A 22629-nucleotide genomic window follows, 5' to 3' on the forward strand; every position below is an offset into this window, starting at 1 on the left:
GTTTGGCTGACCAGCTAGATAACTGTCTCATTTCTATGGGACCGATGGGGAAACAGAAACTAGGGAAGGTATTTAAATTTGCTAAGGCCAAGCTGATAGTAAATGACAGAATGAAGTTTAAGCCCAGATCCTCTGATTTATGTTTCAAGTCCTTTTGCTGCGCCATTTAAATCCAGGTAAACCATATGTTCCTTTAAACTCGTAGCCAGTACTTGTTGAATGCCGTCTCTGTGCCAAGCACTTTGCTGAGTCCTGAATACACTTGTCTGTCCTGGCCATGGACTTGCCGTTTCTCTTCATGTCCTTACATAAGTCCAGCTGGGCTCACTATTCATATTATATCTCTGCTTGAAAGACTATCTGAGGCCTGGAACTGAGGAAAACCTGAGTTGAGGAGTAGCTATTCTGAGAGCTCTTTTGTAATCCCCGTTTCTAAGGAAACTGTTTCCTCCATCCCCGAGAAGAATGGCCGCTTTAGACAGGCCTCTTCTCTCTGGAGCTGATCAAACATTGTGGGGCAGCCTTCGGGAGCTCTGAGAGGTGCTATACTTCTCAACAAAGGCTGCTGGAGGTGTGAGTCCATTTTCATAATCTAGGACAAATATGACACTGAGAGGCTATTAATAAAGTCACGTCCCACGGGGGAGAGAGAAGGAGCCAACTGATGTTAATGAAACCTTGTGGTCATTCTGACCCTATAGCTCCAACTAATTGAAAATGCTTCAGTGAAAGTGATGATATTTTGCAAAAACTAAATATAGTAACCAGATGGGTTGATTTGATTCATTTAGTATATTTTTAACTAAATTTTGGATAAATTCTACACACACAGATTAGCCTGAAGATTTTAATTATACCGGTTAAAAACAAACAAACAAAAATCTCTGACTTACCTGAGAAATGTGTAAAAGAAGTGATGGAGGCCACAGAGCATGGGCTTTGGGTCCAGGCTGGCATGGCTCTGAGTCCGAGCTCTACAATAAACTATTGATACATAACCTTGGGCTGGTTTCTGAATAATTGTCAACCTCAGTTTTCTTCTCTATAAATAATGGTATTAATTGCATTTTTCAGAAGTACAGTGAAATTTAAGTGAACTAAAATACTTACATGGAGGGTAGTTCTCTCCAACCTTAGTTAAGTTGGGTGTCCAACGGACAAAACCACAAGTGCAGTGGCTTAATCTTCATTATCCATCGATCGATCTATCTCAGCCTATGCTCATATATAACATTTTTCAGCCCCTTGAAAATGGCATAGCCAGGGAGGGCCAGTGCTTGGATTAACCAGCTCTTTGAGAGTTCAGATCACAGAAGCCCGCCAAATGACAGGAGACACTCATTCCTTTTGAACTTCACATTTAGGAGTGGAGGAGAGCAGTGTTGAGTGGCTGCTCTTTGTTGACGGGTAGACTGCCAGTTTCTGAGCAGAATATGGAACAGATCGGGGAGAGAAATGCAGACTGTGACCCAGAGAAGCAAAGTGGAGGGTGGGCCAAGTCTGATAACCTGGGATTTCTATGAAGCTGAGCTCAGTTTTTACACTCAGGCAGAACTGGTTCAAAACTTGGTTCTGACAATCACTTAGCCCTTCTGAGTCAGTTTCCTCATCGATACAATGGGAATAATAATGTAAAAAGCTTCCATCCAGAGTGAAAGAGAGAATTAAATAGCTTGGACATAAGCTATTTTAGAGTCACTTGCTATCTTGATTAATCGCTACAACAGCCCAGTCCGTGGTGGCGACACCACAGTATACCCACCGCAAAATAAAGCAGAATCTTTGTCTCCACACTCCAATGGTCTAATTGGTAAGATATCTTTATACACAAATAATAAACATTTCTCTGGTACTTACCGTTTGCCAGGAATTGTGCCTCAAAATATACTCAGTAAACACTCCCTTATGTGTTTATATTCAAAATTTACTAAGTCCAGATACGTGGTAATACACAAGTAAAAAGCATTTTATCATTCTTTCTGCCCCCATGATTCCCAGAGAACAGTGCCTTGCATGTAATTATTGATCAAAAAATGTGTGTTGAGGGGCTGGCCCGGTGGCACAGCAGTTAAGTGCACACGTTCTGCTTCAGTGGCCCAGGGTTCACTGGTTCGGATGCCGGCTGCGGACATGGCACCGCTTGGCAAGCCATGCTGTAGTAGACATCCCACATATAAAGTAGAGGAAGATGGGTACAGATGTTAGCTCAGGGCCAGTCTTCCTCAACAAAAAGAGGAGGATTGGCAGGACTTAGCTCAGGGCTAATCTTCCTCAAAAAAAAAAAAGTGTGTTGAATGGATAGTGGCTGGGTAGGTTTTAGACTGGGCCACTTAGTATGAAATTAGTTCAGAAGCTATACATCACTGTATGACAATGTGACCGAATATTGATATTTGACATAGAAAAATACCTAAAATGGAAGAAGTGACCTGCATTTTCTGGGCTTTTAATCTACAGAACCTAATATAAAACTCATATGAGATATACAATTAAAATGCAACTGAGGCTTTTAGCCTTCTTATGAATTAAGAAATGAATTTTAAAGGACAGGCTCTTCAAGGTTTGTTGAACATATTTCTCTTCTCTCTGACTCTGTCTCTGTCTCCCCGTCTCTTGCTAGTGATGAATTTTTGCAAACACATTTAAGAATATAAAATAGGCACATAAATGTGAATCACTCTGCAATAAGATTCAGGATAATTTATTCATAAACTCAAAATTTACTGACTCATAACAGAAAAAAATGTATTCTCCTGGAAGAAAAAAAGAGGTCAAAGCAAATTTACTTAGCTTTTCTCATTTATTCTGTGAAAGTTATTGCTTATTCTAGGAATGAGTAAGTGGTCATTCGGAGACAGTATTTTTTCCTTCCTTTGTCTGTAAAGAGTTTACCATGGATTAAAAAAACCAAGACTGTTAAGTGGCCCGTGTTACTTACCGTCACGTGTATTTCTCCCGGTGTTGTGTTTCGTCAGGTTGGCATGCTATCTGCTGTGCCACACTTAGTGATGACAATTATTGTGCCCATTGGAGGACAGATTGCAGATTTTCTAAGAAGCAAACAAATTCTTTCAACTACTACAGTAAGAAAGATCATGAACTGTGGTGGTAAGTACATAAATGACGTTGAGGACAGGTTTTTAGTTCATGAAGTTCTGATCTACATGCGTGAGTACCTTATTCTATGCCTATCAAATCTGCAGTGACATTTGTGCCTTCACCGCTCATTTCTGATCATCTCCCCATACTACTTCAAATTTTCACAACTCCTAATTTTAAACAGCTATGTTACTAACTTGACCCTTCATACCACTGAAGCTTAAGGTTGTTTTTGATGTTTTTATTAAAACACAACAAAGCCTTCAGTAATCCTTGCACATAAATTATTACTGTTATTATTATTTTTAAGATAGACTCCCTGAAGTGGTTTGCTACGTCGAATAAGCATGAGCACTTTTAGCAGGTTTGGCTCATTGAAAAAATTTACACAAACTTCTGCAGTATCCCATGTGTTTGTTCCTGAAGGTTTTGGCATGGAAGCAACACTGCTTCTGGTGGTCGGCTACTCTCATACGAGGGGGGTCGCTATCTCCTTCTTGGTTCTTGCTGTGGGATTCAGTGGATTTGCCATTTCCGGTAAGAGACATTTTTTTTTTTATTTGTACTTGTAACATCTTGATGTTTTCTGGTGATAAAAATTGTATATATTCTACTTTCCTCTTTAATATTTTGATTTTTGAGAAAGTTTATTCAGCATATTTCCACTAGGAAATAAAAACAATACAACATTTAGAAATTATCATTTAGATTTTTTACTACTCACCTTTCCCTGCTTACACTTAAGTTTGGTTTTTCTGGTGTTCTTGTTAAGAGAACATCTCCTTCTCTGTGCAGTGAGCACCACGTATTAAGTGTTGGAGAAGAAATCATGCCTCATTCCATTCCCGTTCTATCCCTGACCTAAGTTATCAAAAGGTAGTTGTGAAGCACATGCTATGTAGCTGGTATCTTTTAAGGAGGGTGGTGAGTATGGTGGAGGATGCTCTATAGGCATCTGCATCTAAGAGGTTTAGGATTCTCTGAGTCAAAGCTTGTGTGTGTGTTGCAGGTTTCAATGTTAACCACTTGGATATTGCTCCAAGATATGCCAGTATCCTAATGGGCATTTCAAATGGCGTTGGCACATTGTCAGGAATGGTTTGCCCTATCATTGTTGGTGCAATGACGAAAAATAAGGTAAGATAGAGCAAAAGAGATGTTCACTGGTAGAAGCTTCTCTCTCAGGGTTGGGAAAAGTGTTAATACCTACTGTTTGGCATTCTCCCTGTGGGCCAGTCACTGTATCTCTGAGTAGGGTAAATAATCGAGGCTCAGAAGGAGATCTTGAAGAATACTGAGGAGCCCTCTTCCCCAAACAATAAACTATATGCTTTTCAACACCTTTTAATATTCCTGATATTCCTGGTGTGGCAAAACCACAACAAACCCTTTTTCTCCTAGCTTGTTAGAGTAGGTGAGCAGAAGTCTTCTGAGCTTTATTTGTAAACCTCAATTCAGGCTTCTCTGCAGTTAATGATGGAAGAATATTATTATTAGCTACTTGTCCTTAAAAATTATATTTACCAAAAAGAAATAAACAAGTGTGAGAAAAAATAAGTAAATCATTGGAAGTTAAAAGAGACATTATGAATACTTTAAAAATTAGCAGACCATAGATATATTTGGGGTTTTATTTCAGAATTTTAGATTTAAAAATTTTTAAATAATGAAAGTCATAGTATTAGAGAAAGTTTCCAGCACAGCATTCGCTTTGTATAATCAGAACAGAGGTTTCCCCTGAAGATAGCGCTGTACCAAAAGCTCGATGGTGGGGCATTCAGCGAAGACGTGAGGCTTTTCAGACGTGGGGAGTTTGTTCTCACAGCGCTGCTTTTTGTCCCTGCAGTCACGTGAGGAGTGGCAGTATGTCTTCCTGATCGCTGCCCTAGTCCACTACGGTGGAGTAATCTTTTATGCAATATTTGCCTCAGGAGAGAAGCAACCCTGGGCAGACCCTGAGGAGACAAGTGAAGAAAAATGTGGATTTATCCACGAAGATGAGCTTGATGAAGAAACAGGAGACATTACTCAAAATTATATAAATTATGGTACCACCAAGTCTTATGGTGCCACAACACAAGCCAATGGAGGTTGGCCCAATGGTTGGGAAAAGAAAGAGGAATTTGTACAAGAAGAAGGACAAGGCTCATACACCTATAAGGATCGAAATGATTATTCATAACAAAGCTAATTGCTGGGTTTATTTTTAGTGTTTGTGATTAAATTAATTGTGATTGCACAAAAATTTAAAAAAACGTGGTGTAAACATGTAATATCAACCAGGCAAGTCTTGCTGTAAAAATGAAATCAAAAGAAACTCACGAAGTTACCATCAAGTGCAATCTGTAGAAGTTGTGAAATTCCATCATTTCCATTCAGGTCATCCATCCTCGCATTTGTGACTTAAAGATTGACTGGTCGAAACTGTAGAAGCAAGTAGTTCCTCATTGGATTTACATGAGCTAAAACTCATCACCATTTGACAAAGCACAACTAAAACAGTTGGCACATCCCGTCCTACAAAGGTTAGGAAGCCAAAGCTACTTGGTCATGCAAAATGCACTTGTATATTTGTTACACTGTATTGCAAGATATCAGGCAGAAGTCCTGTGGAAAAAACTATGTTGGCTGCATCAGGTGTTGGCAACATTTATTGAGTGTAAACCATGGAGTTGGGATATCTCTCAATCGGAGAAGAATATTGTAGGCTAGCAACTAGCAAGGTGTACGAAATAATTATTGTTATTACATAATGTGGAATATTTTGTTGGTTCTCAAAATGAACATCTTGCCGTGTTTTATATGAAATGCTTGGGCACAAACGCTTCTATATGTGAAAGAGAACTTGTAAAGTGAGGGGTATGCTTCATGTTCTTCCATTCACGTACCGAACAGTATAAAACACTTCACGTTTCAAGAAAATCTGACTTTTCATGTAGCATAGCACATAACTCTTTTGCAAAAAATATAAAAAAGAAATAGACTTCAATGTATTTTTTATTACAACTTTGTACTGGTTGTAACTTGCATTAGAAAAACAAAAGTGCACACACTGTAAAGAATCTAACAAGAAATTTACTATGGAAACATAGCCCTTAAAATGCAATATTAACAACAAAAGAGAAAATGATTTAGCTCTCCTTCTTCCTTAATAATTAAATACTATATGAAACTTGTGCCACAGAGCTATATAGAGTATGAGAAGATAAATAGACATATTGTAAGTAGACAATTTTATTATTTAAAGTCCCATTTAAAAGATATTTGTCTTAAATATATAGGACACTAAATTATATGAAAATTATATCTATATATATCTGTATATCTTACACATATTCATGCACAGAAACATAATAAACACTCTTCACAAAAAACCAAAAATAGCATACACCTAATGTTGGGTTAGGGGATTGCAATTTCTACTTTCCTAGAGTCATAGAATTTTAGATGGGGCCGAGGCATTTTGCTTGTCATTTCTTAATATAACTCAACAGGAATTGCAACATTTGTGTACCAAGCAATAAGTGCAATGCGTAAAATTTCCTGTCTGTATACTATCTTCTTTTTGCTTGTGGTAGCTGTTTGGGTGGTTGGAATGATCTTTTTCCTTTTAAAAATGTTAACATCAGACCTCTTTATAATGTTCTAAAATGATAATGCATTTCCCGATTCAACTCAAAATATTATTGGTGTATTTAATTGTCTCTTCCGGATATTTGGTCTGTTTATTGTATTGTGCTAGTCACTGGAGGCCCTGCTACTGCAAATCTAAACATGAAGTTTGTTTTAAAAACGCAAACCATTCCTGACCTTAAGAAAATAAAAGTGTCTTTTGCTTTGTGTCTCAGAGTGACGTAATGTGATCATAGCTTTTCCTGTGTTGAATGAAAAGATGTGGACTATCATTTGTTGCTGCAAAAAACAGTGTTAATAAAATGCTCTATTTATCCTTTTGTAAGAAAACAATACATTAATGCTGGTTTATTTCATTTAGTTTGTAGCTTTCATGTGAATTGAGCATGTGCATGCTCCAACGATGCCAAATCTAGGCTCAAAAATAGCAGCCTTTTTAGCCACCTGAGATTTAATGGAAGAAAACGACATTCTTTAGATTGTACAGGATGTGTTTTTGTAGAGAGAGTTTTACATCAGGAAATAGATCTCTCAGTCAAACTCTATCTTTCAATGACAGTCTTCTCACAAGTTCTGCTAAGCATAAAGAAAAATTTAGGAAGAGCCTCAAAACTTGCCAGGTCAATGATGCTATCCAATTTTGGCTGCACACACCTACCTTATGCTGAGCACTGCCCTAAGCATTTTGTGTAGAATATCTTCCGTAACTCCACAGTGACCCTCCAAAGGAGGTAGTCTTGTTATCCCAGATTGCAAATAGAGAAACTGAAGCTCAGAAAAGTTAAATAATTTTCCCAAGGTAAATAGAGTAATGACATTATATTATAATGTGTCAGCCACACCAGTGAGGAGTGAGCGAGATTCATCAAGGCAGACAACTGAAGGTCCGTGTCACTGCAAAGCCGATCGTGTAGATCAGCTCCCCTAATTTACGAATGTGGGGAAAGGAGAGACTGGAACTCTGCAGCATGGGGATCTGAGACTCATAGAACTCTGCTGCTCAAGGGGACTTAGCGGGTGATGTATTTGACACCCCTTATTGAACGAATGAGGATGCTGAAGATCAATAAGGGAAACTGGCTTGATCAAGAGGACACAGAGGATGTTATGGATTTGGAAAGAAGTTGTTATGGTTAGCTGTACTTTTGTTTTTATTTTCTTTTAAATCAGGTTTTTTTAAAGGAATTAATTAAAGAATATTTATTTCTTTAACCGTTACCCCATACTCACCACTCACATAACCTCAGAGTGTGTGTGTGTGTGTGAGGGAGGAGATGAGAAAATATATTTTCTCTTCCCGCAGTCCTCTGCATAGAGAAACAATGGCCAGAGCTCCAGCCCAGTCCTTACGGAGGCTCACGTGCCACCTTTGCATAACGTGATGGTAGAAATGAAAATGTCTTGAATCTAACACCGTATAATTCCCCCAATTCCATAACACAAAAGCCTACAGTTCCTGTAAGAAAATTGTTCTAACGATGTCTTCAGATATCACCACTGGCCACACTCCTTTTCTCGTATCTCAGTCATGCATCTTCCCCTTCTCCTCCTCGTCTTTCCGTTTCCCTCATTTCCTTCCTCACCTCAATGCCCATCCCCATCTGGATTGTTATATGTATCTAGTGTTTTGCAATTTGCAAAATGTTTCCCATGCATTCCCGCAATTTGTCCCCACATCTGCCTTGCAAAATTATATATAAATATTAGTATTTCTAATTTCTAATTATCGTATAAATATTAGTATTTCTATTGCTCAAGTAAAGGCACCAAGTCTAAGAGGGTGTAGTTAACTTCCTAAAGATACCCCAGGCAAAGTTACAACAAGAACACAGACTCCCTGGACGCAGCAAGAGAGTAATTTATTTTTACTTTTAAATGGCTTCGCTACTCTTCTGATTATAAAGGTAGTTTGAAGGGAGCTTCATTAGGTAAAGACCAGTATTAAAAACAGTGAAAATAAAGGTAAACAATAATCTTGTTATCCACGGATAAGTACTGTTAACATCTCTAGAATCTTTTTTATGAAAATTACATAGAAAACTCACATACTATGCTTTGTAATTTGCAAATTTGGAAACAGTACTTGACATACTGTTGCAAACTACTTTTTCCATTTAACAATACAGCAGGTGCATTTTCCTGTTTGAATAACAAAACTCTATAGTCTGATGTTCTATCATGTGACGTGAGCTATAGTTAATCTATTTATCTAATACCTTGTTTATGAACACCTCATCTTTGCAGCCTTTTCCCTTTCTCTTTCTGCTCACGTGGATCTTTTTGGGAAATGCGAGGTCACACATACACGCCTTTAACCTCCAGAACCATGATGGACATTTAAGCTGCTATCTGTAGTTTATTATTCCTGTGTTTGTCCACAGAGAGTACGACTGGCAATTGGCTTTTCTGGGGTTCATTTACTAATTCACTTATTCACTCAGGAGGCGTTTATGAAGCACCTACACTGTGGAAGTCTCTGGGGATACAGTGGTGGGTGAACAGACCCAGTCCCAGCTCTTGTGGGACTGGGAGTCCAGTTCCCTCCCAGAGGTGTTTGCAGCACCTGCAGCTGCCCAGTTCGGCCACAGAGATGTGACCAAAAGAAGAGGCTCTTGGACATGGGGTCCTGGCTAACCTCCCTGAGAAAGGATTTTTCTTTTTGCTTTTCTTTTTTTTTGCTGAAGAAGATTAGTCCTGAGTTAGCATCTGTTGCCAATCTTCCTCTATTTTGTATGTGGCTCACCACCACAGCGTGGCTGATGACTGGTGTAGGTCTGTGCTCGGGATCCAAACCGACGAACCCAGGCTGCCAAAGTGGAGAGCGCTGAACTTAACCACTAGGCTGAAAGGATTTTTCACAATCCCCCAAATTCCCAAAGTTGAAAGTTGGACAGTCTTCAAGGTGTTCCCACATCAATTTCCTTTTCCGTTTCAGCTTTGCTCAGACTCAGAGGTCCCCCACTGCAGGGAGTCTAGGCTGTGGGGGGAGATCAGCATCTCTGCATGATGGGAGATGGGTGGGCTGACCTGCTTAAGCGCCTTCTCCAGTTCTCCTTCCGATCTCTATTTGTCCTCCTCCTCTGGGTCTCTAGTGACCTATGCATTTTCTCCTTCCATTTTTTTTCCTTTGTCTATTGCTCCCTGCCTCAGTTTTAACCACAAATAGTGGCCTTTGAGGTTTAATTCTTATTATAGTGATAGAGTTAGCAGGGCTGTTTTTTTCTTTTCTCTCCATCCTCAGGCAAGACCTCAAACCTGAATTTTCATTCAGCTGCTGTCAAAAGCACTTTATTTGTGAAGGTTCGTCCGCATCATTCAGTCCCCTGCTCAGGCTTCTCCGAGCTTTGTCCCGAATGCTGCCAGGCCCCTAAAAGCTGCAGAATGTGGACGTGTTTCGCTGTCCCTTGTCCACATTCTGCAGCTTTTATTGATTGAAACCGTCCTCGTTCACCGGGAGCAAGCAAAAGGCAGACCCTCGCCAGTTTCGTTGAGTCACAGCTGAGGACGTGCTATTACTTTGCTCAGCGCGCAGTGCATGAAAATCGCCGCGTTTCTCCGCGTGTGAGCCACGCTTTTCCTGCCGCATTAGCGCACCGCCAACAGCCAGACGTGAAAGGGCCCGGCGCCCCACGGCTCCTCCTTTGTCTCCTTCTTAGAAGTCTCCTTCTCCGGAAGCGTAGAGACACACGTTGGGAATCCATTTCTAGATTTCTTTTCCTTCCTCATTTTCATTTACTGTCTCTTTTTCACTATTTGTTTGTTTAGGTGTTATTTACCTTAGATTTTATTTTGGAGGGGGTAGTGACTGAGGGATCCAATAATAATAACAAGAGGAATCGTTTATATAGGGCTTATGAAATGCCAGGCACTGTTCTCAGGGTTTTATACATATATTAACTCATTTAGTTTTCACCATAACCTTCTGTGGTAGATGCTATTGTTAACTCCATTTTATAAATGAGGGAGCTTAGACCCAGGGAAGTTAAGTAACTTTTTCAAGCTCATCCAGCTAATGGAGGCAAGTTAGAAGGTGAACCCAGGCCGCCTGGCCCCAGACCCTGTGCTCTTCCTCACTGCGGTCCACGGCCTCTACATTGCTGTGTGGCTTTGGGAAGTTACTTAACTTTCTTGAGGCTCAGTTTTTTCGTCTATGATATGGCACTCAATACCCCATTTGTAGCTAGTGTTGCCATTAAATCAAACAACATATAAAGTGTTTAGCCGTGCACCACGCACATTACCTCCCTTTGCCCTTTCCCCACAGTGCTAAGCACGTCTTAATTCTTTAAGTAAAACTTCAATGGCAGATTCATCAAATGGGCCATTTTGGAAACTGTTTTGAGATATTTTTTATTTTTACCATAACTAAATTATTTAGATTGGTTACCTAAATTATTTTTCCATTTAAATTTTATAAATTTTCGGGGCTGGTCCTATTACACAGCGGTTAAGTTCGTGCACTCCACTTCATCAGCCTGAGGTTCGCGGGTTCGGATCCCAGGTGTGGACCTACACACCGCTCATCAAGCCATGCTGTGGCAGGGTCCCATATACAAAATAGAGGAAGATTGGCACACATGTTAGCTCAGGGTCAATCTTCCTCACCAAAAAAAACAAAAAGAAAGAAAATTTTATAAATTTTAGGTGACACAAAACATGTGCAGAACAAGAGGCACTATAGGATGATATTTATGTAAAATCTAATATATGTATTTATAAAACTATAAGAAACTATATGCTGTGTAGTAAGAAGATAAAGACACGGTTTGGAAGGATACACACAGAAGTATTCATAGAGGTTGCATCTGGTGAACAAGGAAGAGAGTGGACTTGGGAAAAGCATCAAAGAATCTTCAAATTTGTCGTTTTTTAATTTGAAAGAAGATCTGAAGTAAATATGAGGAAAATATCAATATTTGTTTATTCTGGGAATTCATATATAGCTTTTTATTATATTTTTCATGGTACTTTTCTGTACTGTAAAACACAAAAACAAGCAAACCAAATAAGATATTTTCTCCAGAGAACACAACTCCTATTTCTCGCCAGCTTTTTTTTTTTAATCTCTGAGCTGCCAATGAAGATATTGTCATGATCTTCAAGTGGATTTGAAAGTTTTCTGAAGCCATAGAATTTAATGCAACAGCTTTGGGAGAATGTTTTTATCTTATAAAGTCGAGGTGAAGGTAGAATTATCCACATTTATGAATAGGTTTATGAATCCAAATGAAGTTCTTCTGCACAAAGCCAACAAAAGTGTGCATGAGAATAAATGTCACAGATAAAAGCCATCTTTCTGACAGATCTCATCAGAGTCGATGGGACTGCTTCTTGAGATTGAAAAAAAGGGGTGTAGGGGGACACGTCCATCTCCATGAATGCAGAGTGAACATGAGTCTATCACCGTTAGTCTCAAGGGATGTCAACTCTCTCAATTCCTGTTGCAATGAGACAGCAGAAAAAGCAGAATTGTTTGGGTTCAAACCCTAAGTCGGCCGCTGCTCCTTTATATAATCCAAGGCAAGTCACGTCAGCTCTCTGGGCTTCAGCTTCCCTGTCTGGAAAATAAAGGAAATGGTTAGCATCATTGGTTTCTAAAGATCCCCCAGCTCTGAAGCTCTGAAATTTCCTGACTTTGTTCTCACTGACAAATAGCTGAGTTCCTGGTCAACTTAAAGAAGTATTATAATCTTTCTCAGAATTCCAGTAAATGTTAAGACTAAATGTATACTTTCTGCCTACACTCCTATTGCCTTTTTTTTTTCTAATTAGCTACCGTCCTGATAGTTGACAGGATGGACATTATTCGAGGTTCCTTCATCCTGATGGACTTCTTTCCATGATGCTCCTTTGTTCCTGACTCTTCTGGAAGAACTCTGGATTTGGGAATTTCACGAAACTCTTTACCAAATAAACACTCTGCAATAGGTTAGAATACTTGTGTGAAAAACATGTCGAAGTTCTAACAACAGGTCACATGCAACTTTTACTAGTTTAATGGAATAAGTTATAGAGTCCTGGTGCTGGAAAGGGTGGAAATGCATGCTCAGACCCCTTCATTTCATTGATGGGGAAGCTGCAGCTAGAAAAATGAAGAGACTCCTCAAAGTCTGCCCAACTCACCAGCGGCAGAGGGAAAGCTGGAACATACATCTTGGGATTCACAACAGTGCTTTTGAGAAAATTAAGAACCACTCCTCCATTCAGTAAGTTAGGCAGTTTATCAAGCAATAAGTAGTTATTGAGAATGTGTCATGTGGCAGGTACTTGGGGACAGTGGGGGACAATGGGGAAGAAGACTAAATGGATCCCACCTTCATAAAACTCCTAATGCAGTGCAGGTGATGGACGGCAAAGCCATGAACAGAAAAATCAATCACAGTTGTGACAGATGCTGTGAAAGAGAAGTACAGGTGCTTGGAGAAGTTCGAATGGGGCACTTGGCCTAGTCTATGGGTTGAAGAAAATTCCCTCAAGGATGTGACATATGACGTGAGACCTCAAGGTGAGTATGAGTTAGGCTGGCAGAGCATGATAGGAGGAGAGTTTCACAAAGAGGAATTGATATGTTCAAAGACCCCCAAGGTAGAAAGAACTGGGTCAGTATTTAGTGTTAGCACTACCAAATGTTAGTGAGCATACATACAGAATGAGTGGGATTTATTTAATATACAGAAACGCTAATCAGCGAAGCTTAAGCCTAGCATACAAAACATTTTTTCAAGAACTATAATATTTGCTGTGCTTTACTTCATTCAATATCTGTTAAGTTATGTGCAGGTTTATTACTGCACTATGGGGATGCAAAAGTGAATTAAGTGTGGTCTCTGATCTTGAGAAGCTCAAGATTTAGAGGAGACAAAGGAGATAAATAGAAATAGGTATAGAATGTTATCAGAGCAAATAAAAGAGAGCTTCACATACACGGAATCTCTCATTTGGGCAGCAAATTCTGAGTATCAACAGATATTCACAATCTTTCCTTACGTAAGTGTATCACTTAAAGTTTTCGGAATACTTTTGCATATGATTTATCACAATTTGCAGTTAGACATTTATTAGTTTTTAGAACTTTAACATATTTCTCCCACTAAACCATAAATGCCATTAGGAACATCTTTTGTTATCCATACTATATCTAAGGCCTAATGTAGATAAGGAACTAAACAATGCATAATGAATGGAAGAACGCATGTCATATTTGATATGTACATAAAATTATAGAGGTAGGCAGGATGAGATTATCCTTCTCAATTAAATTAATTCTTCTTGTCAGAAGGGAAGTCAGAGGAAGATAGAGAGAAGACATAAAATTACACTTTGAAAGTGGAGTAGATGTTCATCAACCTTGTAAGTGGAGAGAAGGCACAGAGGCAGAGGCCATACCATCAGCGGATCGTGGAGGGGTACCTATCGTGATGTGTTTGGAGGAGAGAGTGTGGTTGGACTATCAAGTGTGCTGAGGAGCACGTCAGAGGCTGAACAGGATGATTAGGCTGGCTATGCATTGCCCTGGATGCCAGACTAAGGTGGTCAGATGACGTCTTATAGTTGAAGGAGTTTTAAGCAGGACCTGAGATGCTCAGATCTCTCTTGCAGAATGTTGCACAGGTGTAGGGAGAGACTGGAAGCAGTTTCTGTACAAGAATACCAAGGAAGACATGGGGGGAAGACGGTGTGCACTGGAGACCGTGTTGTCTTTCCACATGTAAAGACAAAATCTTGGCATATTCTCTCTCCATACCCACCCACTCCCAACTCAAACCCCAGAGCAAGATGTGGATAATCAAAACATATCAACAAACACGTGATTCATGCTTTCTGCACCTTGCATAATGATTCCAAGGCAGAGTGGTCCACTTGTCCTTGGCATCTACAACTCTAGACAGAAAGAACCATGCACAATATTTATGAATAATATTCTCCCTTTCTCTTCCTTCTCTTTCAAAATCCTGTCTGAAACTCAAGGTTATACACAAGGAAAAGACAAAGTGTCTCAATTTTGGCTTTGTTTTCTCTCTAATTTCTAGGGGCATATTTATTCCAGAGGTATCCCCAAGTTAACCTGATTCCTCAAGGAAATCGATGCATTCAACCCAGGGAACAATAGACTCTTCTTAACGGTAGATTCCCCTTAACCTTTGACCACAGCCCCATCATTTTTTTGTGTGCTTTTTTCCATTGTATGTTTTCATTTGCTCTTCACAGAGCATGGTTCTTTATGGGGTGTTTAGAAACATAAATGAGAACTTGGTGTATCACCAGAGGGTTTTCAAGGTCGAAATCGCACTTCATCGTCAATAACAATGGACATTGTGGTCGCCTGTATTAAGGATTTATTTTGAAAAACATCGAAAGGACTGGGTGATCCAAAACATCCCCCTCACTCGGGCTTGCCAAATGCAGTGAGACGAGCACTGGACTAGGCTTTCACATCACACCTCTAATCACTTACAAGCAAACCACTGCACTGCTCTGAGCTCAATATCCTCCTCGGCAAACAGGCCTAGCAGCGCATCTTTCACTGAATTGTGATAAAAATGAAGTGCCGTGATTTGATTTGTAAGCTTTGTAAATCTTTACAAGGTGCCAAACAAATGCAGGATTCCAAGTCAGTTCATTTGGGTGGAGGTGGTAGCCCCCCCCCAGAGGCTCCTGGGAAAGGGAATTATTTAACTAGAAGTAAACATATTAGACCATTAGGAACCAGGAATGTTCTATGACACATTACAGGTTTTCAAAATGCTTCCAGACATTCTCCCTTATTTGATCCTCAAGCCAATGCTTTGAGGTAGAATGGGGAAGGGTCATTATTCTCATTTTTTCAAATAAAAAATATTGAGAGACAGAGAGAGTCTTCGATTTGTCCAGTTTGGGGCTGAACCCAAACTAGTGCTAATTCAGATACACCACAGTACTCATTCTTGGATGGGATAAACACAAGAGAAGTCAGTCCCAAGAGGGGTGGTAATTGGAAAGAGCTGCTCCCCAGGGAGGGCAGTTTCAGTTGGGCCCCCCGTGGCTGGGGGCGGGCAGGGGCAGCCACCTGATTGAATGGAAATCCCCTGCAGCGTGAGGAGAAAAGGAGCACTGAGGAGGAAGGGGTGGGTCTGGAGGCTGGTATGTCATGCTTTTCTCTGCTCACTGGCAGCAAGTTAATTCTATTTCCATGTAGCCTGTATTTATTATTGTCTTCTTATTTGTGCTTAAATATGCGCTCCCCATCAAACTCACTGAAGGTAGGAATCATGTCTTATTTCTCTTCTGTTCCCGCAGTACCCAAACCTATGCTGTCCTCCTAATAAATCAAGAATCAAGTGGAGGGTAACTCAGAACACCTCTGTATTTGTTCTCCAGGGCTGTCATAAGAAAGTGCCACAAATTGAGCGGCTTAGAAAAACAGAAGCTTAATGTGTCACAGTTCTGGAGGTCAGAAGTCTGAAGTCAGGGTGTTGACGGGATCACGATCTTGCTGAAGGCACTAGGCCATGATCTGTTCCAGTCCTCTCTCCTAGTTTGGGGTAGTTCTTGGCTTAGGGCGGTGTAACTCCAACTTTCACATGGCATTCTTCTCCCTGCTTGTCTGTCTCTCCACAAGGCATTCTTTTTATAAAGATAACAGTCATATTGGATTAGGGACCTACCCTAGTCTAGTATGACCTCATCTTAACTCAACTAATTACATCTGCAATGATCGTAATTCTAAATAAGGTCACATTGTGAAGTACTGGGGGTTAGGACTTCAACATATGAACTTGGGGAGACACAATTCAACCCATAACAACCTCCCTCTGGTCTTAAGAGAACCTACAAGGCTCTCAGTTGTTAAGGACTTGTTTGATTAGTGGCCACCAAGCATCTACTCTTAATGATCTCTCCATTTCTCCCTGTTATTATGGGTAATAAGACTCTTGCAAAATGCTGTACACTTAGCTTGTTGTGGGCATTGTTTTCCCAGCGTGTTTTCCAAGGCATGCAGGAACGAGATCATCTGATCCCACCACTAACACAACCAGAAATGGGAGAGTGAACATGCATTCTGGACAGCGAGGACGACATCACAGAGACGCTGCACGGCATTTTGCTGACAAGGAGTCAGTCTGACAAGACACGTTGTCGATCCCCTCAAGGATCAAATGGCAGAAGTCCTAGATCAAAGGGCAAGAAATGAAATGAGCACTGGAGACAAGGGCATAAAACAAGTGTACTGGCTGTGTGACTGGTGTCCCAAATCACTCAAGAGTCTGATTTCCTCCACTTGGCAGTTTGTGTCTCGGTCTATGCTTAACATCACTCAGAAAATTCAGTAAAGCTGTCCAATGTAATGGCAACACCAGTCACTGCAGAAGGTAGAGCTATCATTTGGAGTAAGTATTTATTTACGAATCAATAATATCTCAATGTGAGATCTGCAGAGTATATGAAACTAAGAAGTTGCTTGAAAATCAAATAAAATCAGAATTCTAGATCATTCTACTTCTGGGTTCTAATGCGATCCCATTCAGTTAAGCCTGCAGTCTACTCCTGGCTCAATGTGCAACTTTCCTTTTGGGGACCTCCCCTTGGACTGCCATATCCATCTGAGTCACCGACTGGGCTTCTACTGTATTTGGTGCCAGAGAGTTGACCCACCCATGGGTCACTACCAATGCTACTACTAGAAGTTCCAGCAGGAGCTCCTCATTCTTTCACCACGCTCGCCTGAGCGGGTATAGTTCCTGCATGGCCAGAGCTTCTACATGTGTCCTGCCCTTGGCCCATGAATGACAAAGAGGCAGATAAGACTTGAAAGGGACACCTCTCCTTTCGGCTGCTTGGTGTCAGGGTACATGGCTTGGCATGCAGAGTTCTGGCTGAGTTTTAGCCCCAGTGGCTCCCTCGGTCTGTCCCTCTTACCTCTCTAATCTCTCCTTTAGTTACTCACAGCACAGCTCTAGACAAGCTGAAGATTCTACAAAGGTTTATCAAAGAAAGGATGCAGGATTATAGAAGATTTCAATATAGAGATTTTCACCTGGTCGCTACTGTGTTTGGAACTCAGAGGCCTGTAGGGACCAAACGCAGCATGCAAAAGAAGGAGGAAGGCTAGTGGGGATGTGGTGGAGGGAAAACTCACGCCCAGCCGAAAGCAGGCAGCAGCTCCTCAGTTCCAGTTGCTTGTAGCCATTTGGAAATGATGCCGCTTTTTTCAAGAGAGGCTGAAAATCCAGGTATATGTGCGACATCTCACTTTTTTTTTTAATATCAACAAACATGGTGGCACCTTAACAAACAATGTGAGCTAAACAAAATGTCCCTAGGCCAATCTGGCCCTCAGGCTCACACTTGGGAATCTCTGGGCTGGCAGTTCCAGAGGCCATGTGACTTGCGAATTCCTCAGGCATCTCTTGCGGGGTGGCCCACACTCGTTACAGGCCTGATTTCCTGGCGAGGTCTAGGGCTGGCTCCCTGCCTTGTTCATAGCCTATGACCTTGGGGCAGAGGTCCCCTTTTCCCTTTCACTGGCAGCTATGATCAAAACATGGACCCACCTCAGAGGCCAGGCTTGAGAGACAGAAGTCCATAGAGAGGAAGCATTTCCCTCCTCACTCAAGTTTAAACCTGCATTCCATTCATTCAACAAACATGGGCTGTGGACCACACAGGCAGGTTCTGTTCTAAGCATATGTATGTGTGTCATGGAGTTAATTACCTGTCTAGGAGACAGATTTTTTTATACTCAATTAAGCATAAAAGATAACTCCAGAATGGTATGTGATAGGGCAAAAATAAAAGAGGGTGATGAGATACAGAAGAATGGTGGGAGGGTGGAGTCCTACCTCAGATTCAGTTGTCAAGAAAGTCTCTCTAAGGAGGGTTCCTTAGAAGCAGAGCCTGAGAGGGGATTCCTGGGTGTTTTGTTGAAAGTGTGCTCTCAGGAGCAGGGGAACTAGGGAAAGAAGAGGGTGGGAAAAGAAAGCAAAGTAGGGAGGTGGTCTCAGCTATAGGTCTCTTAAGCCTGGTCCCACCAGGAGCTTTAGAACATGAATTGCACCATAAAATTTGTACCATCTTGAAGCAAGAGGGCTGGTCCCTTCTATCTCCCTGTCAGTCATTGGTTTCAGTCAGCCCCCTGGTGGTGGGGGTGGGCAAGGGGAGTGGGCACATCCTCTTAGGCCAGGGGGCTGAGGGCAATTCTTTGTAAAAGGTGGCAGCTGTGAGCTAACTTGAGTGTGAGTTAACCCATATACCCAACAGCTGGGGAAAGGTGCATAGCAATAAGGATATGAGCAGGCACCAACCATATTCCTATGGAGGGTGACATTTGATCTTGGCTCTGGAAGTAAGAAACAGCTAGTCATGCAAATATCTGGAGAAAGAGTGCTTGGGGCAGAAGAGAGGCAAGAGTTCCTCTCTATCATGGGAACAAGCTTGGCCAGTGCTTCTGGGCTCAGTGGGAATGGGGAACGTAGGCTGAAATGTAGCTGGAACCGAGACCTCTATGTATTTTCCTGTAAGTGCTATGGGAAACTCATTATAAGGTTTTAAGGGAGCAGTGACATGATAAGTTAAATTTCAGAATAAGACCTGAGGTTACCTTGTGGAGGATAAATTGTAGAGGAAGCGTGAATAGAGGCAAGAGACCAGTTAGGTTACTGTAGTGTGCAGGTGACAGACAATGGGGCTTGGACTGAGAGAGTAACCATAGAAAAGATGAGAAGCTGTTAGAATTGCAAAATATTCTGAAGGAAAAGCTGACAGATTTCCTGATGGATTGGATAATGAGGTGAGGGAAAAAGAGAAATCAAGGATGACCTCTAGAATTTTTGTCATTTGGGTAGGTGCTGGTGCTGTTAATTAGCTTGAATTAATAGGGTAGACAGGAAAAAGGGAAGGTTTAAAGGGAGGAAATGAATAATTCTATGTTGGGCATGCTAAATATGAGATATCTCTTCAACATTCAACTGCAGAGTTTACATAAGAAGTTGGATAAGTGAGTCTAAAGTTCAAGGTGAGGTCAGGGCTACAGACATAAATTTGAGAGCCAGTAGCCAATAGATGATATGTAATTTTATGGGAGAAAGTGTGATCAGCCAGGGAGAGAGTTTGGAGAAGAGAAGGCCCAGGGTCAAGCTCTGGAACATGCGATGTTTACAGCGTGGCTAGGGGAGGAGAGCCAGTCATGAACGCTACAAAGGAAATGTGTGGAACAAGAGACTATCTCACCCAGGTTGTATTTGACTAACCTTGTATTGGTTAACCATCACTGATTTCACCCCTTTTTCATGGTATGGTGGCCATGGAATTTGAGTGGGATTCACTCTGTCCCAAGAAAATGCCCCAATTAGTGTGAATCTCTCAAGATAATCTCATTTCCCCTGACTCAGTAATTGGTTTGGTTGCCCTGGCTTGAGTCAAGTAGTGCATGACATTGTCTCGACTCTAGGATTCCATTCTAGTCTGTTCGAATCAATATGAAACATAGGTTTTTATTTTTCCATAGTTAAAGAAAAGCTGTCCTTTCTTCCTGGTTGTAAATGAGGAAGCTATTAACCCTAGATGTGCTGGAAGCTATCTTGTAACCATAAAGAGCATATTGACTTTTGGAGAAGGGCAGAGTTGAAAGAACCGTGTATAAATGGATCCAGAGCCTGGATCAAATTCTATTTGAATCTATCCTATGCTACCTCTGAACTTTTCATATTTGTATAAACCAATAAATCTTCTTTATTTTTTCAACCAGATCTTGTATCATTTAGTAACTTGCAATCCAAGGCCTTCCAGTTGGTGCAGAATTCAGAAGAGAAGAGCATTTCAGGCAGGAAGGGGTGACCACACTGTCAAATGCTGCTGAGAGTAATTTAAAGGAGGACAGAAATTAGTGCTTAGGTTTTGCAACATGGAAATTGTCAATAATGTTGACAAATGTTCTCTTGTGACAAAGCAGTCCAAAGGAAGCCCATATAGCTCCACAAATTATTTCAGAGGCACACCGCTCTAAATCCTTACTTGGAAATTAGAACTTCTCTGAAGGAAACATGGTATTCAGAGATGCAGCTAAGCCCAACATCAACAAACATTCATGTTAGCACATCAAGCAGTTTAGCACCCTAGTTCCACAGCTTCCGAGACGCTTCTATTTCTATTTCTGAAACTTTATCTTCTCTGCAACAGACTTGTTCCAATAGTCCCTTCCTCTTCTGCTGTACTCTTTCAGCTTACTGAGTTCCCCAATAAGAATGCTTTCTTAAATTTTTTTTTCATTTTTGATATGTTCTGTTGCTTCCTAGATGTCACTTTGTTTTCTTTTTGTGGAGTGGCATTTCCTTGCACTGGTAAAACCTAAATTACTCCTCATATCTCCAGATTTATTATTAGTTGAAGCTCTTTGTTAAAAGAGACAGAAGCCTAATCCTAATTGGAATGTATTGGCTTATATAAAATGGAAAAATCCATTGGTTTACAGATTTCAGGAATAGATGTATCCAATAATTAAAATGTTGAAATTAGGAATCTAATTTGCTTTCCTCTAAATTTCAGCCACTTTGAAATAACTGCGTTGGAGAGGGGAGTATGATGCTCTAATCAGCCAGATGTAGGTTTAAACCACATCCCTGGAATCACAGGGACAGTCAGTTCTACTTGGAGTTCATGACCTGAGAGCAGTGTAGGGCATGATTTCCCAAAAGGAAACAGGAGGCCATTCACAAACACGAAAAGATGAATGTTGACAGCTTCCAAATATTCATTCTGCTCCCCATTCCTCCAAATGCGCACCAACTTCGGGAGCTAATTAGGTTTCTGCAGGTTCAGGTTTTGAGTAGAAAATTCTTCACTAACACTATGGCGAGATGCTGCAGTGGGAAGAGAGAACAGAATCAAGAAATAGCTGGGAAGACAAAATGGAAATTTGATGAGATACTTCCAAAAACAGCAATGGAAGCTGGGATATAGAGTCAGCAACCTGAGAATCAGGGATATGAGCATCAGCATAGGCAGGAACTGTCTATGGAATCATTTAAAGTCACATTTTCAAAGAATATTTACTCACAAGGGAAAATACTATGTTGTAGAGATAAGCAGATGCTCACCCAAACTGTGACCTTTTCTTCCTCAGCACACAGCTAAATTGCACTCCCCAGCCTCTTGCATTTAGCTGTCCCCAAATGTCTGAATTTTGGTCAGAATGCAGGCAGAAGTCATGGATGTCATTTTCAAACCTTAATCCTGTGATCTCCTATGAGATCCTCCATGCCTTCATGCTAACTCTTATTTGCCTGCCACATCCTGAGCCTCTAATGTAAGACTTTGAAGCAGCAGAAGATGGCATGGCCATGAGATGGAAGGAGCCCGGGTCCCAGAATGACCGAATGGAGTAAATATCCCAAACGAACCATATTCAACTATGAGTTAAGTGAGAGATAACCTTTGTTATGTTAAGCATTGCAACTGGAGTTGTTTGTTATAGCAAGTGGCATACCCTGACTAATACACATAATATATAGTTGCGTTTTTAAATATGAAAATTATGTATTATTACATTTATTTTGAAAAATAACACAAATGAAACAGGAAAATACAAACCAAAATACTATGAATGGTACTGGGCTTATTGGTAATTGCAAATTATTTTTCGTGGGATTTAAGATAAATTTTTGGTGACAATGAACTAATGTTATATACTATAAACAAAGTTTTGTTTTAAGAAAAGCTAAATGGAAAGGGTATTAGGAAATTATTTAAACTTTATGCTCCTCTTTATTGGTTTGATTTTCTATGCCATCTGCAACAGTAGTTGAGATGTAGCCTTGCTTGTTGTAAGAATACAACTTCAAACATGATGGTTTAAAAGGTTTAAACAGGGGCCGGCCTGCGGCTGAGTGGTTAAGTTCGCATGCTCCTCTTTGGTGGCCCAGG

General features: G+C 40.7%; 1 protein-coding gene across 2 annotated transcripts in view; it reads left to right on the forward strand.

The window, feature by feature from the left end:
• SLC17A6 (solute carrier family 17 member 6) overlaps positions 1–6935 on the forward strand; it is a 31648-nt gene extending 24713 nt beyond the window's left edge. For both annotated transcript variants that reach the window (XM_014841459.3, XM_044752926.2), the window contains exons 9-12: positions 2976–3108; positions 3526–3636; positions 4109–4236; positions 4946–6935. In XM_014841459.3, the coding sequence (XP_014696945.1) occupies positions 2976–3108; positions 3526–3636; positions 4109–4236; positions 4946–5281 (708 nt within the window). In that variant the 3' untranslated portion in view covers positions 5282–6935. The remainder of the gene's footprint in view (positions 1–2975; positions 3109–3525; positions 3637–4108; positions 4237–4945) is intronic.
• The last annotated feature ends 15694 nt before the right edge of the window (positions 6936–22629 follow it).

Source organism: Equus asinus, chromosome 20 (assembly GCF_041296235.1).
Source record: "Equus asinus isolate D_3611 breed Donkey chromosome 20, EquAss-T2T_v2, whole genome shotgun sequence".
Taxonomy (NCBI): Eukaryota; Metazoa; Chordata; class Mammalia; order Perissodactyla; family Equidae; genus Equus; species Equus asinus.